Genomic DNA, 17,899 nt, shown 5'->3' with positions numbered 1-17,899 from the left:
TCTGTGTAGCTTTATATACTGACTTTAAGAAGTAATACATCGGTAAGTATGGCATCCAGAGCAATCACTTTAAATGGAGGTACAATAAGGTCCCAATGATTTCTATGTGATCACGCATTGCAATACATATCCCTAATACAGTACTGTACATAAGTCCCAAAATCCCTGCTTTGTATGCAAAAACTGAAATGTGATAATGTTATCTAACAATAAAACTGACTCAATATTTCAAGGCATAATGCAATGCTCAGTTAAAGTAAACCAATGCGCTAATGAAAATAAGTTTTCTAGATTTTTATTAAATTATCGGTAACAGAAAAGAACTATTAGAAAGTTGAAAAATTTTCTTCAGTTTATTCTACTCCTTTCATAAATTCCAGGAATTCTGCAAAACATAACATTAAATATAATAAGTATAAAGAAATGACTGGAGGAAGCAAACACGCTGCAAACTTCTTATCCATGCACTAAACATTAACTTTAGCTCAGTTTTTTTTAGAATACTAAACGTTGAGCGTCTCCACTAAGTTCTTTGCACCCACACTCCTTCATTCTTAAACACGTGTGCCAATTTTCTCCTATTCCGGTGCACAGTTCATAAGAAGCAAAACGCCTTACGGATACAATAGAACTAAACAGTTGCTTAGCAACTTAGTTGTGTAAATGGCAAATCATTACTTCTTGATTTTGGAAGGATGGTAATTATGAATATACAAGGTAAACTTGAAAAAGTCGTCTTGATTTTAATCATATACAGAATACGTAGCGTTATATTACGTGAAATGTTGTTTTATGGCTTCTTACAAAAGTTGTCTGTAACAGAAAGGTATTCATCACAATATACCGTTTTATACAATACTGCATTGATACCAATATGATCTAAACTAAGTGATTCCAATTCTGCTTTTATTCACTGCACACTGTGGTCGTAGACAATGTCTGTTGTCTAAGACATTTCTTTAAACTTGTACAGGTGCTGAAAATGGGGCAAAAAATACAAACAAATGTGTTTACCTCTCCCCGATCCTCTGGCTACCGTGTACAAGTCCCTTGGCGGACATCAACACTAATGTCCCGTATGTGTGAGATGGCTGAGCCTGAGCGTTGACCGCTTCTAAAACTGCACTCGACTGATTGGCCTCAACAATCACATGCAGTTTGTGAAGAGGTCACCTCTGAATCCAGTGATAGGCTGCAGCAGTCACTTCACCAAAATAGGACTTCACTATTGATGTCAGTAGAGGGGTGGGGGACCAATACATAGCAGCTGCTACTGGAAATTGAGAATGAAATAGAGATCAGTAGAATTTTTTTTTATTTGATTAGTTCCATTTTTTAAAATGATTTAACCCTTAAAGCTAATATTTTGCAAGTCTTTCTTTCATGTTAAAGGTACAGGGACTGTTCCTCTATGTGAAAATTCCACCATACAATTCTTTTCATATCTCAACTTTCTGGGCTGCATGAAGGGCTGAATTAAAGAGAGAACACAAATGTTTACTGATTCAAATTCAATACAACCTTGGAGACTTACGGGCCAGTCGCCATCCAAAAAGTATGGCATTCTTATTAGACGTTATGATTATCAATACTTTTAGGATTACCATATAATTGTCAGTATTATTTTGGAGGCATTAGCTCTGCGCCACTATTATTTGCCACTATTATTTTCGGATATAGGACAATATGTCTATGCTGTAGAAAATGAGCCACAACCAAACTACTGAGGAAAGCTGGGTTTGAGTGTATTGCTTACAATTGAAAAGCTAAAGATGTCAGTGGAGAAAACTCATAATCATGACTGGGCCAAGTATTGAAGCCAATGCATGTATGGATGCCTATTGTAAGGAAAATGCTCGAGGAGCAATTCCCCAGAAGCTGCTGGAAAACCCTGGAGGAAGGGGCACAACAAGACAGTGAGCCCTAAGCTGAACCCACTACTGCCCCTACCTGCTTGCCTCACTGCACTAGGCAAAAGGACAACTGGTCGAAAAAGCCCTTCCTGTATAGGTGACAACACAGAACCCAGACAATACAAACAACAACAAAGGGAGGTCAGCTAACAAAGGGTTCAGTAACAGTTGAGCAACGCAGTACAGAATCAAAATACAAGAGAATGATCAAAAGGGAAGCCAGAGGTCAGTAATATAATAGTAGCAGACAGAGGAGCTTAGCAGGGACAAAGTCTAAGGACAGAGTCTTAATAGCCAGCCTGGCTGTGTGGGCTTGTATATAGGAAGTTAATGATCTGCCCTAGGCTTGATTGGTAGAAAGGCTGTCAATCACACAGGCCAGACTAAAATTAACCATTTGATGATAAGAGAGAAACAAGGTGCAGGAGATGGGTTATGTGGAAATTCAGTTGTCGAGGAGAGGTAATAGAGCAGTATTCACACAAAGCAAAGAAAAACTCTAAGCAAAGAATCAAAATGAGCCCGCCTCCTGCGCCACAGCACAGAGACCCAAACAGGCAAAGATGTTACACCTATACAGTACTTTCTTGTGGGACCCCCACATTTCAGTAAAAGAACAAACAAAAAATATCATGCCATTATTTCTAAATCCATACTAGCAGTTATATACTAAATTAACAGTTACTTGTTAAATCGAGGTTGTAAACCTTAAAAAAACTGTATAATAACCATTCACAGGATACCCACCATCATAATCAATTCTATCATCGTTATTTTTATCCCCGTCTCGCATAAGTTCCTCAATGTCATCTTCAGTGATGGTTTCACCCGTTGCTTCTAACATGGTCTTTAACTCTTCAAGGTCTATATATCCATCAGCATTTCTGTGAAGGAAATGTGGATAACAATTTTTGTGCTATTACAGAAATATAATAAATCATAATAATTGTTTGCAATGTATGCAAATATGTTTGTATTCATTTACACATGGTTGAAATAATTTTACGTATTCCTACTTTTACCCTAATAAAATCAGCTGCTACCTATACTACTATGTGATCCACTTGTGCAAAAAGGGACATCATGTCCATTTCCGACAGGGCAATGCTACATCTTTAACCCATTAAATTGAATGGGACTGAGCTGCAGCATGGCATGTGACCAACAGACAAGAAGTCACTTCTCAAGAAACAGTATTCAGTCTTGTTTTCTAATCTGAAGGTAATTGATACTGAAGAACTAGCAACAGAATAGGTCATCAATATCAGATGGGTTGGCGTCTGACACTCGGACACCTTCCTGTTCATCTGCTTCAGGTATTACTGATATTTTCTTTAGGTATTACTAGGTATATGGTCAGAAACAGCCCTGCTCCTATTCAAGTGAATGGGAGTAGGGCTGCAGTTCCATGAGACACTGATACAGTGTAAGACGCTTTGTAAAATGTCTGTAGCTTTTGGTCCAAGTATCGGTAGTGCCTTGAATGAGAGCAGGGCTGTTTATGACGGCTGAAACAAATGATTAGGATGGGTTATGGGTGTCTGGCCCTAGCTGATATGATACTGATGGCCTATACACTAGGTAGATCATCAGTATCAATTACTTTCAGATCCTGAACAACCCCTTTAAATTGACTTCCATATTTATATTGTGTGTAATGTACTTTTACAGCAGAAAATAAGGCTAGATATCAAGATACAAAAAAAAGATGGCAGGCTAAACTGTCATCTAAAGTTAACATTGCAACTTGGACATGATTTAGGCCTTTGTACCCAAGGACAAATATACTACCATGGTATTTTAATTCATCAAATGTATAAATCTCTTACTTGTTGTCACTAGAGATGAGCGAGTACTGTTCGGATCAGCCGATCCGAACAGCACGCTCCATAGAAATGAATGGATGCACCTGGTACTTCCGCTTTGACGTCAGCCGGCCGCTTAACCCCCCGCGTCCCGGCTACGTCCATTCATTTCTATGCGAGCGTGCTGTTCGGATCGGCTGATCCGAACAGTACTCGCTCATCTCTAGTTATCACTTACTTGTCAAACATTCGGAAAAGATCTGCTAATTCCTCTTCTGATTTTCCTTTGCTGTCATCTTTCATACATCGGACCATCATAACCAAGAACTCATCAAAATCAACAGTACCACTTCCTGTTGCATGAAAAATACAAAATAAAATACATTTACAAAAGCAAGTACCCTTTGTCACTATATGGACAACATACATTATTTATTGTAACATATAATATATACTATCACAAATATATAGTGTATCTACATATCAAAAGTAAAGATTTAATAATTTACAAGGTTATATTGAATGAGTATGTAATCCAACATAGTATAAGACTCACCATCTTCATCCACCTCATCTATCATCTCTTGCAGCTCCTCAGGGGTTGGACTCTGGCCAAGCATTCTCATGACTTTTCCAAGTTCTTTTGTGCTGATACATCCATCTTCTGCATCTTGTACGAAAATGTCAAAAGCTGCTCTGAACTCTGGAGAAAACATCATTGTGTTATGTTAATTTCTTTATTGATATGTATTGATATTGTACTGAGCAATTATTATATAATGTAATGTGTCCACCTTACTGGTGTCACCTCCAATGATTGGGATGAAACCTCAAAGCTCCATATACGGAGACTAGAAATGGTCATACGACTCAAGCAAGACTTGAAATGTGAATAAATATTGCTTCATTTTCACTCAACCAGCACTCCAAAATTGTCTAGATTTTGTATGAGCCAGGAAAAATTCATAGATGAAAATGCTTAGTGTGTGTTTTCTAATTATAATGTCCAAGATATACAAAGTAAGAAGTTACCATTTTTCTGTTCTTCTGTTAGCTGTTCAACCTAGAACAGAATATGCAAATAATGTTACATAAATATAATAAAACAAATAAAAAGCAGCTTTATTGTGATAATTGTCCTTTAGCATACTGTACATATCGAGGTGACTGTTGGCATTACTGGTTATTGAATACGTTATAAAACACCATATTTTAAGCACTCCAAACTGAATTTACAAATATCCCATACAGTCTCCATTTTGCCTATGAGTGCCTGCTTGAGCACTTGAAGACCCTAATAGAGTGAAGCACATTTGGAAATAGCTCTGTGGTCTTTAGCCATACTCTGACCTGTTGCTGTTTAGGAGACAATTGATGATAACAATGGCATTTAAAAGTGAAATGTGAGTCCCATGTGTCATCCCATGTCAGATAAGAAATATCAGCTGCATGGCACTGGTTTTATTGTCCTACCCTTCTACACAGATGCCTGAATACACAGGCACTGTCTAAGTTAAGTAGCCATATGCTTGTTATTACTTTAAAGAAACCTAATCCTCACTGCGTGTGTCCTATTTCTGGCCTGGACATTCAGGGCTAGGGAATAGAAAGATAAAACATTTGATTGTTAGAAGTATCTCAGCTACAATGGTATTTAACCTTAGGCCCTTTATCTGCTCCACATACTGAAACGTGAACCAAATTTAGCTCAACATTTGCCTTACCTTATGTAGACATGGCGGTACAGGTACTTAACACACAGATTTCATGCTTAGCATGAACAACATATTTCAGCGTAACCTTTTACAATGATATTTAGCTTGACAAGTACTGTCAAACAGCATAGTAAAAAATGACGGCATAATATATAATAAAGATCTATCTATCTATCTATCTATCTATCTATCTATCTATCTATCTATCTATATGCACTGCCGTATATGATACATATAATTTGCTGTAATTTGCTAAGATTAGTTTAGAAAGCTATATGGATTATTTATTCTTATTCTTATTGTTCTTATTATATGTATGTACCTAATCATAATTGGTAAGGAATAATATTTTCAGGTTCTTTAACCCTCTCATACTACAGAAAGTATCTTAACAGGATAAGCTGTGCACACGTGGGCCTCATTTACATAGCAGAACTTGTAAGTCTGCCTTAGAGGGAAAGCATAGAGTATTACTTAAGCAATGTGCTCTATTTAGAATTCGTGACCAAGCCTGTAACAATGCATATTGTATTCTTGACACCTCAGACAAAACAGCTGCTTATGGATGATAGCCTACTGTTGCATTGTTCAAGCTTAGGTTACTATATATAACCAAGATATTTATCTGCTTGCTGCCTTAGAGTTTGATTAATATGTATCTCTCCGCTGAACGTCCATCAATTCATGAATATTTTTTTCTTGTCGTTTAGAAAATACATGTTAATAAGTTATTTATATAACCGTATTGTTTCTTTTAAAATAAGTGAATATTAGTATTGAAGTTTAATATATTTTTCTCATTTGCTCTAATCTCAAGTTTACAATAGAATTCTTTTAGACTTGATAAATGAAGCATTTCTTTGATTCTTCTGGTGAAAATGCAAATATTTTAACACAACAGATTTGTCAATTATTGCAAAAAACACATCATTTGTCCAGTCTGTTCTTTTTATCAAAGTATATGACTAGAAGAACTCTAATGTTGAAGCGATATACTATAATTCAAGCAAACTGCTTCTTGGAGTTTTGTTGTCCTAGTCATACAAACTGTTTTTCGCTATATCATCATCATAGGGGTATTTTTCATCTTAGCCAGTCATGGGATGGTCTACCACTAGGTTGGGGGTCCTATAGAAGTGAATGTAGTCTATGGAAGAAGTGTAGTGATTCAGGGTATACTCTTTCCTTAAGAGCTTCAGAAACATCACAGCTCACTTGGCCTACTGTTACTATAAGCCCCATTCTCTTCTATGCATGTTACTGAAGCAGTGTAGCACCGCCTGCTTGGCTGCTTCTATAACTCCTGGACACCAAACCCCAATGGGATGATGATTGGGGGGAACCATTACTGAGAGACATGTATCAGACTTTCTGTGATATGCTGTTATGTAGTTTAACAATGTCATGAGGAAGAAACATAGTAAGGTAATTGTAAAGTCCCACTATACACTATATACTGCATAGAATCTGAGATTGTGTATTATGTTTGACATCCATATAACAGGACATATGCAAGAACATATAGACAGCCATGAATACCAGTTACTCTTTGGCATTCATTATGTGATAAAGTTCTTGGTGATGCTGAATAACTGAGACAACCTACTCATATAGAGTATTTTACAGTGTTTATACCTAAAGCCAGTGGTGTAACTAAAGTCTTGTGGGCCCCGATGCAATCTTTTGTCTGGGGCCCCCTACCTAGAGCAAACTCTTGATAGTGATGGTTACAGGTACTAAGGAGTTTAATCAGCCTTAGTGTGGTTAGGGTAATCTGTGGGTCTCCTTGGCTTATGGGCCAGTATCTCAATACTGATACCAGTGCTTATGGGCCCCCTAAAACTCCTGGGTCCCGATGCAGCAGCAACCTCTGTACCCCCTCAAGTTACACCCCTGCCTAAAGCCTTTGGCAGCCAAATGCTAGACAGAGTAAATACCATTCAATCTCTGTTTCTGTGGCACTTCCAGGCCCAAATAATTTATCCTTGTATGGACATTGTATTACTAATTACTAAAGTGTCCCTGTTTAAAAAGTCACTTTAGAACAAAATGGAACTGCTGCTAACACTGCAATAGACAATTTAGGACCAAACTGAGTTGCTGTTATAATTTTGTATAGTTTGAGTAGATGACAATGTTTCTTAACATGATCATGTAGGACATTTATCTTGCATGTGGAGCTTGTATATGGAACTCTTCGCACGTGTGTGTCTTAAGTAAGTCACAGTCAAAGACAGATTTGAAGGTCAGTGCCCTGCTTGAGTGCCTTGCATACTTTTAGCTGTCTGTTTATGTATGAGGATTTTCAGCCACAGCCACTATAGTCCTCTGCATACAATGTGAACTCATTTGTCATTCACCTTTACATAGGCCAGTATTAAAGAATAAATGAGCTACAAGACTAAAATAAATGACATGCCAGTCTGTCATTGATATACTGGAAAGACTTTGTTCTGCTTATTTTTGCAATCTTTATCTTTCTACCAATGTCACCGATTTACATGTACATTAGCATGTTTACCATCCTCAAACATAATGAAATGTTTACTGTGATATTGATGGTTTATTTATAATACATAGGACCATATAGTTCTGTAAACCTTGTGTTACAAAGTATATAATGGACTATTATAATATATTTTCAAGTTACAATTTAAAGGGCAATAGTGTTATATAATATTACCATAATAAATACAGCAACCATATCAATTTAATGATTATAGTATTCCCATAATAGATAGTATATCTTTTATAATAATTATTTCATTTATTATAATTTTGCCCACCTTGTATATTGATATTCTCAGAATTCTATGCATACATGCTATGATTGGAGTAGAGATGAGCTTGGCATTTGCTTTTATACTAGTGCAACAGGTTTACCTGAATTGCAAAGTAAAACTGCAGAAAAACACATTATAAAATCACACCTAACTGGCAAATGCAATGTAATTGTAATCTCAGTGTATTAAAAAAAACATATACTATGAATAAATACACAATATACAATACAGACATGACACCATATGCTAGTAGAAACTTATGTGTTTATCAAAATGCTCATTATTGTTGCAGAAATCAGTGGAAATAGATCAGTGGAAATAATATGACATACCGCTGCCTTGTAAATATCATCCATGATGAGAGAAGTTTGGTAAGGAGCTCAGCAGCGGTGAGACTGTGTACTTTGAATGACAATTGTGTTCTGAGTTTATATATAGGTCACACACTGACTGTTAAAGTGCTCGCACCGGTCACTCCCTCCTGAACATAGCATCAAACACATATCATTTAACAGTTTCCGTCCCATCCCCTTGGGAATATTAGACTTCTATGTACAAGTGCATTTATTTATATACTAGATAGAAGCTGGGATAGCAAAGATTTTTATTCCTTTTTCAGTGGTGTGTCGTAAACCCAACTCTAATCTAAGGTGAATAATATTTCTATCTGCTTTTTATTTCTAATTATCAGTGAATTTTAATTAATGATTTTTAAATGAATGGTATGTGACGCTGAAGTTCACCTTCATGAATAGGGATGCAATTTCTAGTGCCATTTTATATGTTGCATTTTGTAGGAAAGCATAGTAAAGGGAAGAAAAAGTTTCTTCTTTTTTTACCTGTGTTTGACAAAAAAAAAAAAAAAAAGTATCAAAATGGCTTGTCTGAGCTCACCTATACAGTAAGAATGGTTTATGTTCATACATATTAAAGTGAACCCAAACTTTAAAATATTTTTTTATTTTCTGACATCATTTGTGTAATTAATAAATGTAGTAATATACTCTATGAATGATTTTTGGTTCTTTTCCAGGAAATTCTATCCTGAAATCCACTTCTATTCCTTTTTTTCTTCTCTGCTTTAATCTATACACTGCTTCCTGTTGAAGTACAAAAGGCCCAAAATATTTCAGATTAATCTAACCTTCCCTACTGATGAAATGGAGCAGATGGGTCAATGTAACTAACTAGTGAGAGTGTATTAAGGAGCTTTATACTGTATGAGGCGGACATTTTTGCCATTGGGCCTCGGTCAGAGCTGACTGCGCATGTCCACGGCCATTTTCTTCTGGTCACTTACCCCAGCTTACTGTGAAAGCAGGCACAAGAAAATGGCCACTTACACCAGTTTACTGTGTAAGCGGCCTTAGGAAAATTATCGCGGGCATGCGCAGTCGGCTCTGCCCGCGGCCTAACAGCAGAGCCGACTGCACATGCCTAGAAGTTTGAAGCCAGCCCCGGAAGAAGACGTAGGGAGAGGCAATTCCAGGTGAAGATAGAGGCGGTGCTGGAGATTTCTCTCACAGCATTGGGGATGTTCCCAGTGCTGCGAGAGAACTCTTTTACATACAGAAGAAAACCGGGATTTCAACGGAATGGCGGTGCGGAGAAGAAATCTAAAGGTAGGAGAAGAATAGCCTTGTAGGAGAAGAATAGCCTTTTTAAGGCAATACCTACGTGTTATGGACAAAAAATAGCATTTTAATGCTAGAATCCCTTTAAGCTATGTGGAGAGCACTAAGAAGCATTATACTGTACATGAAGCACTAAGAAGATATTACACTATGTGTGTGGGTACTAACATGGCATTATACTGTTTGAGGGGGGCATTAAGGAGCATTAAACTGTGTTTGGGGGGCACTAAGGAGCATTATACTGTACATGGAGCACTAAGGAGATATTAAACTGCGTGTGTGGGCACTAATGTGGCATTATACTGTGTGTGGGGGCATTAAGGAGCATTAAAATGCGTGTCAGGGGGCACTAAGGAGCATTATACTGCTTGGTAGTATCCATTAGTAGTCTCCATCTTATAATAATATATATGTGCCTACCCACAGTATAATCCTTAGTGTTTCATCCCCCCCCCATACACACCCAAAGTAAAATTCCCCATTAATGCATGCACAAACAACTGACATTAACAGTGGTCGGGATGAACATTCATCTCCTCACCACAGTCCCCCAACCTGACGCCTGCTGCTGTTATTGTAAAATATCAGAACTTAGGGGACAACGGGCAGGAGATGAGGAGATGAATGTTTTTGGAGGCAGGGGTCCGAACAGCTGTCAGTTGTGGTCAGGGTTTGGCCTGTAATCCGCTAGTTGAATATTCAAAAGCCTTATGCACACAAACATTGAAAGAGACAACTGTGTAAAATGCATGCAACATCTGGTTATTTTTTTTTATAGCTGCTCTGCATTTGTGGACATAAAAATTGGACATGTCATCACACTTTGTGTGCATGAGCCTAACCATAATGCAGTGCATTGAGTAATTTAGCCAGCAGTAAAAGAACTGACAAGAAATAGACGCATTATCCTCTTATAAGATATTACAAAAAAATATATTCATCTGAACTGTTCATTTACAAAAAAAAAACTTGAAAAAATTACTCAAGGAAAGAAAAAAAAATTGCATATATTACTTGTCATCTCAAAGATTAGGGCAAAGGGAATGGACCAAAACATGCCATAGTGCCTAGTGTCTGGGAATAGAGTTCAGAAAATCTTTTCCCCTCCGTAGCTGAAACGCGACCTTGACAAGACAGAGCTATGTGACACCTTGAGGGGGGCTTTTCTGAGATAATCAAATAGGAACTTGCTTTCACGGCTTTATTGCTATTATAATAAATATATAACGAACATGAATACTATTCTTTATATAATAAATGATCTGTAGTAGATTTAACTATCAAGCCTCAGCAAATTATCACATTTTCTAGCTTGGCTGCACTGAGGAAAGCACAACGTTCAGAAAAGTGTTAATTTGATGTTCGTTTAACATCTAGACAGCTAATCATCCCTGAAAGAGAAATACATCGTCTAGCATTGTAATATAATTAAGGCAAGCAGCATGATAAACAGACAAGCCTAATTATAGCTGACATGTCAATACAGAGGTTCACATCCTCTTCCTCATGATATTTACCAAATAGGTTGCTTTTTCAGACAATGAAAAACACACAAGATATATTACATCATAGATTTCCTGTTGAAATGTAAAAAATAAATATAAATAGTAGAGATGAGCGAACAGTGTTCTATCGAACACATGTTCGATCGGATATCAGGCTGTTCGATGTGTTCGATTCGAATCGAACATCACGTGGCAAACTCCAAAAAAAATCGATTCCCCTCCCACCTTCCCTGGCGCTTTTTTTGCACCAATAACAGCGCAGGGGAGGTGGGACAGGAACTACGACACCGGAGGCATTGAAAAAAATCGGAAAAAGTCATTGGCTGCCGAAATCAGGTGACCTCCATTTTAGACGAATAGTGGATTTCAAATCCGGGTCATATGAGAATGTGAACTTTGTGACTATGAGACAGGGATAGCTGTACAGGCAGGGATAGCTAGGGATAACCTTTATTTAGGTAGGAATGTTATTAAAAATAACTTTTTGGCTCTATCGGGTGTGTAATTGTGATTTTTGTGACATAAACTTTTTCCAATAGGAATGCATTGGACAGCGCTGATTGGCCAGAGTACGGAACTCGACCAATCAGCGCTGGCTCTGCTGGAGGAGGCGGAGTCTAAGATCGCTCCACACCAGTCTCCATTCAGGTCCGACCTTAGACTCCGCCTCCTCCGGCAGAGCCAGCGCTGATTGGTCGAATTCCGTACTCTGGCCAATCAGCGCTGGCCAATGCATTCCTATATTCACACTCGGCTCTGCTACATCACACACTCGGCTCTGCTATATCAGATGGGCTGACTGACACATCAGATGTAGCAGAGCCGAGTGTGCACACTCGGCTCTGCTACATCACACACTCGGCTCTGCTATATCAGATGGGCTGACCGGCACATCAGATGTAGCAGAGCTGAGTGTGCACACTCGGCTCTGCTACATCACACACTCGGCTCTGCTATCGGCTCTGCTACATCTGATGTGCCGGTCAGCCCATCTGATATAGCAGAGCCGAGTGTGTGATATAGCAGAGTCGAGTGTGCACACTCGGCTCTGCTACATCTGATGTGCCGGTCAGCCCATCTGATATAGCAGAGCCGAGTGTGTGATGTAGCAGAGCCGAGTGTGCACACTCGGCTCTGCTACATCTGATGTACCGGTCAGCCCATCTGATATAGCAGAGCCGAGTGTGTGATGTAGCAGGGCCGAGGGTGGATATAGGAATCCACACTCGGCTCTGCTATATCAGATGGGCTGACCGGCACACGGTGTAGTTGAGCAGAACTGGCTCAGCACTGCTACCAATAGGAATGCATTGGCCAGCCTTCGGCCAATCAGCGCTGGCTCTGCCGGAGGAGGCGGAGTCTAAGGTCGGACCTGAATGGAGACTGGTGTGGAGCGATCTTAGACTCCGCCTCCTCCGGCAGAGCCAGCGCTGATTGGTCGAATTCCGTACTCTGGCCAATCAGCGCTGGCCAATGCAATGACAGGGTTGACAGGGATTTCCATGCAATCAGCCCATCTGATATAGCAGAGCCGAGTGTGTGATGTAGCAGAGCCGAGTGTGCACACTCGGCTCTGCTACATCTGATGTGCCGGTCAGCCCATCTGATATAGCAGAGCCGAATGTGTGATGTAGCAGAGCCCAGTGTGAATATAGGAATCTATAGGAATGCATTGGCCAGCGCTGATTGGCCAGAGTACGGAATTCGACCAATCAGCGCTGGCTCTGCCGGAGGAGGCGGAGTCTAAGGTCGGACCTGAATGGAGACTGGTGTGGAGCGATCTTAGACTCCACCTCCTCCAGCAGAGCCAGCGCTGATTGGTCGAATTCCATACTCTGGCCAATCAGCGCTGGCCAATGCATTTCTATGGGGAAAAGTTAGCTTGCGAAAATCGCAAGCTGACAGGGATTTCCATGAAATAAAGTGACTTTTATGCCCCCAGACATGCTTCCCCTGCTGTCCCAGTGTCATTCCAGGGTGTTGGTATCATTTCCTGGGGTGTGATAGTGGACTTGGTGACCCTCCAGACACGGATTTGGGTTTCCCCCTTAACGAGTATATGTTCCCCATAGACTATAATGGGGTTCGAAACCCGTTCGAACACTCGAACAGTGAGCGGCAGTTCGAATCGAATTTCGAACCTCGAACATTTTAGTGTTTGCTCATCTCTAATAAATAGCTATAAGATTCCAGTAATAATAAAAATATTGTTTCTCTTCAACAGGTTCACACTAGGTTCACACTAGCGTTCGGGTTTCTGTCCTTCTTGGGGACCCAAAAAAACAGAAACCCTGTCTGCTTAAAATGTGCTAACATGCGAAAACCCTTGGATCCCATACAGTATATAAGGGGGTCCTGTGGGTTTGTACTTGGTTTCTGCTGATTTTGTACTGGAAAGTCCTTCTTGCAGAGTTTAAGCGTAATCTGGGATGGAGTGCCCCAATGCTAGTGTGAATCTGTCCAAGAATGACAAATTATAAGCTCTTCACAGGATAGGTGATAAATATCTGTTCAGTGGGGGTCCAACTGCTTGGACTTACAGTGACTTCATGACCATACACCCTTGTGTAAATGGAGCTATTGTCAAACGTGTACTCTGTCGCTCCAATGAACTCCATGCGACTGTGCAACTACAACTGCAATAAAATAGGGGAATTAGAGGCCCAGGTTCTCGCTATCGTTAGGAGTCCCAGCAGTAGGATGCCCACAAGTCACACACTTATCACCTATTCTTTGGATTGGCTTGGCTATGCTTAGCATCCTACTCTTATTCACAAGGACCAGATGTGTTTCGTCCCTTGTCATCAGGGGGGTGACAACATCAGAAGGGCTGTGGATTTGATAGATGTAGCCAATCCTACTTCCACCCTTTCTCTTCTTCTGAGCTTAGTTGCTGAAAAAGTTTTTGACTCTCTTCACAGGTCGTTGGTCTCAGCACTTTACTCTTATCACTCTGCAGTGGTTAAGCTCCCACACACAACCTCCGCAGCTTTCCCCTTTCGTAATGGAACACGTCAGGGTTGCCCTCTGTCTCCTCTTATTTTTGCCCTTAGTATTGAACCTTTGGCATCCGATATATGCTCCAACTCTGATATTATAGGAGTCCCTATTCAGGATAGGGACTTCAAAGTCAGCCTTTTTGCTGATGATGTCCTCCTGACCCTTGCTAATTCTCATATCTCATTTCTGAATCTTAGCTTTACTCTGTGGGATTATGGTAATTTCTCTGGGTATAAAGTCAACCCCTTAAAAACGAGGCCCTGCCCTTCAACTCAACTGTCACAACTATGGCTTTCAGCGGAGAGACCGTTCTCTTTGCATTCAGCAGTCCTCCTCCTACAGTGTTGGCCAAAAGTATTGGCACCCCTGCAATTCTGTCAGATAATACTCATTGCAATCACAAATTCTTTGGTATTATTATCTTTATTAAATTTGTCTTTAATGGAAAACCACAAAAAGAATTAACAGGTGGTGGCAATAACTAAATAACACTTGCAGCCAGTTGAAATGGATTAAAGTTGACTCAACCTCTGTCCTGTGTCCTTGTGTGTACCACATTGAGCATGGAGAAAAGAAAGAAGACCAAAAAACTGTCTGAGGACTTGAGAAGCAAAATTGTGAGGAAGCATGAGCAATCTCAAGGCTACAAGTCCATCTGCAAAGACCTGAATGTTCCTGTGTCTACCGTGCGCAGTGTCATCAAGAAGTTTAAAGCCCATGGCACTATGGCTAACCTCCCTAAATGTGGACGGAAAAGAAAAATTGACAAGAGATTTCAATGCAAGATTGTGAAGATGGTGGATAAAGAACCTCGACTAACATCCAAACAAGTTCAAGCTGCCCTGCAGTCCGAGGGTACAACAGTGTCAACCCGTACTATCCGTCGGCGTCTCAATGAAAAGGGGCTCTATGGTAGGATACCCAGGAAGACCCCACTTCTTACCCAGAGACATAAAAAAGCCAGGCTGGAGTTTGCCAAAACTTACCAAAGAAAGTCAAAAACGTTTTGGAAGAATGTTCTCTGGTCAGATGAGAGAAAAGTAGAGCTTTTTGGGAAAAGGCATCAACATAGAATTTGGCGGATGTTCCCTGATGTTTTGGGGTTGCTTTGCTGCCTCTGGCACTGGACTGCTTGACCGTGTGCATGGCATTATGAAGTCTGAAGACTACCAACAAATTTTGCAGCATAATGTAGGGCCCAGTGTGAGATAGCTGGGTCTCCCTCAGAGGTCATGGGTCTTCTAGCAGGACAATGACCCAAAACACACTAGAAATTGGTTTGAGAGAAAGCACTGGAGACTTCTAAAGTGGCCAGCAATGAATCCAGACCTGAATCCCATAGAACACCTGTGGAGAGATCTCAAAATGGCAGTTTGGAGAAGGCACCCTTCACATCTCAGGGACCTGGAGCAGTTTGCCAAAGAAGAATGGTCTAAAATTCCAGCAGAGCATTTTAAGAAACTCATTGATGGTTACCGGAAGCGGTTGTTCGCAGTTATTTTGTCTAAAGGTTGTGCTACCAAGTATTAGGCTGAGGGTGCCAATACTTTTGTCCGGCCCATTTTTGGAGTTTTGTGTAAAATAATCAATGATTTGACTTTTTTTCATTCTCTTTTGTGTTTTTTCATTGCAAGCAAAATAAATGAAGATATTAATACCAAAGAGTTTGTGCTTGCAATCATTTTCTGGAAGAAACTAAGTATTATCTGACCGAATTGCAGGGGTGCCAATACTTTTGGCCAACACTTTATGCTACCTTGTACACGGGCAACTATCCTAGGGTTTTACATGATCTCCAAGCTCTCTTGAATAAGTGGCAAGCTCCTCCATATCTCCTTTATAGGGCAGATCACTGCTGTTAAAATGACTTCTCCCTAAACACCTATAATTTTTTGAAACACTACCAGTAGCTGTCCCTTGATCCAAAAGGCCATATTTCAATTTATTTGGAATGGTAGATGACATTGCATTCCACATTCTGTTATGTTAGCTGGTAAGGCAGAGGAGGATGCGGTGTTTCAACACTTATTCCAACATTATGTGGCCTTGAGTGGCCAAGTTCTTGTGAAGCATAACATTTCAGGAGTCCCAGTATAAATTGCTTATGTTCTGGTACCATAACTCGGTTTTACTACACACCCTAAATCCTACTATTCTCAGGACCTGCTGTAAATACCTCACAGAGGAGAGTACGTTGTTTCATATTTTCTGGAGTTTCCCCTTGATTTGACCCTACTGGTCTGAGGTCAGGGCACTGACTAGTGAGCTCTTTCTCCAAGTTGTCACTCTTAATCCTTACACCTATTTGTTTAATTTAGCTCCTCCACACTTTGGCAGTAAGTCCTCTAGATTGTAAAAGTGTGCATCCCCCTTCTGGCCCTGCTCTTGAGGCTTGAGTCAAAGATACACTGTCTACCAATAAGTATTTATCTTCCTGTGGTAGAATAGAAAAACAACATTTATTCATATTCAATAGTTGGTAGAACCCAGCAGAGGCTTCCTTACGGATGGGATTGGTCGACACAATGCTCCTGGGTGCCTGTTGAAACTCCTGGTGTATGTGAGCCATCAGTTGGGTGCGATTTCTCTGGCGAACACTCGTCGGTCTCTATCTCCCAGTTTTGGGTGTCTGTCGACTTGGGGCACATTCCGAAAATCACCGTTCACCTTTCACTTCATAATTACATAAGCCACTGTCGATTTGGGGTAATTCAGTTCTCTTGCTGTACCGCTTAAGGATCAACCATTTTTGTGGTACCCCACAATTACCCATTTCTCAATAACTCTGCACTTCATGGCATCTTGCATGCGACTAATGCCAATGCACTAATGCCAATGCTATTTCCTAATTAATGGTGGAAGGCGTGACGTACATCACGACCGCAGATAACTTCATTTATTGGTAGACAGTGTATTCGCAGCCTAGAATTCCTCACTGCCACGCTTAATAACACAACGGTAGCCTTCCAATCCATTTGGAATCCGTGGGATGCATACTGTAGTCTCTGTAATCTCTGACCTTTCCTCGCTTTCCTTCTTTCCTCCTTCTCCTTCTCCTGTTATCCTTCTTGTGTGTGTGAGTTATGTTCTTTCCCTAGGTTTTAATTATTGTTTGTTGCTTTCTTGATATCCTCCTTGCCCAGTTGGGTACTGTTGGATATTTTTTCCTTGGGATTTTAGTACCCTCTCTTTTTTCCATTCCTGTAGAAACTGTTCAAATTGTAATGTAAGTAAAGTTATTGAAATAATTAGACTTTCCTGGAGAGGGGGATTTTCCGATGACTCTTGAAGGATGTGGTAGTTGAAGAAAACCTTATGTATTGCAGTAGGAGTTCCAGAGTAAAGAGGATGCACTTGAGAAATCTTGGAGACAGCTGTGTGAAGAGCAGATAAGAGCATAGTGAAGAAGAAGGTATTTTGAGGATTCAAGACTATGTGTGGGAGATTAGGTCAGAGATGTATGGAAATGACAGGGGAGTTGTATATCAGCGTTAAATTTTAAAATTCAGTTGTTTACTGGGCAGTGGGTAGTCAGTGAGGGGAT

At 40.0% G+C, this 17,899-nt stretch overlaps 1 protein-coding gene across 1 annotated transcript; it reads right to left on the bottom strand.

The window, feature by feature from the left end:
- Nucleotides 1–284: 284 nt before the first annotated feature.
- On the bottom strand, nucleotides 285–8,634 carry LOC142196671 (troponin C, slow skeletal and cardiac muscles-like). The gene is made up of 6 exons (XM_075266654.1): nucleotides 8,549–8,634; nucleotides 4,751–4,781; nucleotides 4,275–4,421; nucleotides 3,957–4,071; nucleotides 2,661–2,797; nucleotides 285–385 (listed from the first exon to the last, which is right to left on the bottom strand). Exons 1-6 carry the CDS (start codon nucleotides 8,570–8,572, stop codon nucleotides 354–356), a joined length of 486 nt encoding a protein of 161 aa, XP_075122755.1. The 5' UTR covers nucleotides 8,573–8,634; the 3' UTR covers nucleotides 285–353.
- Nucleotides 8,635–17,899: the final 9,265 nt, after the last annotated feature.

Source organism: Leptodactylus fuscus, chromosome 3 (genome assembly GCF_031893055.1).
Source record: "Leptodactylus fuscus isolate aLepFus1 chromosome 3, aLepFus1.hap2, whole genome shotgun sequence".
Classification (NCBI taxonomy): Eukaryota; Metazoa; Chordata; class Amphibia; order Anura; family Leptodactylidae; genus Leptodactylus; species Leptodactylus fuscus.
Note: the sequence above shows the minus strand (reverse complement) of the source record. Positions and strands in the feature narration are given on the sequence as shown.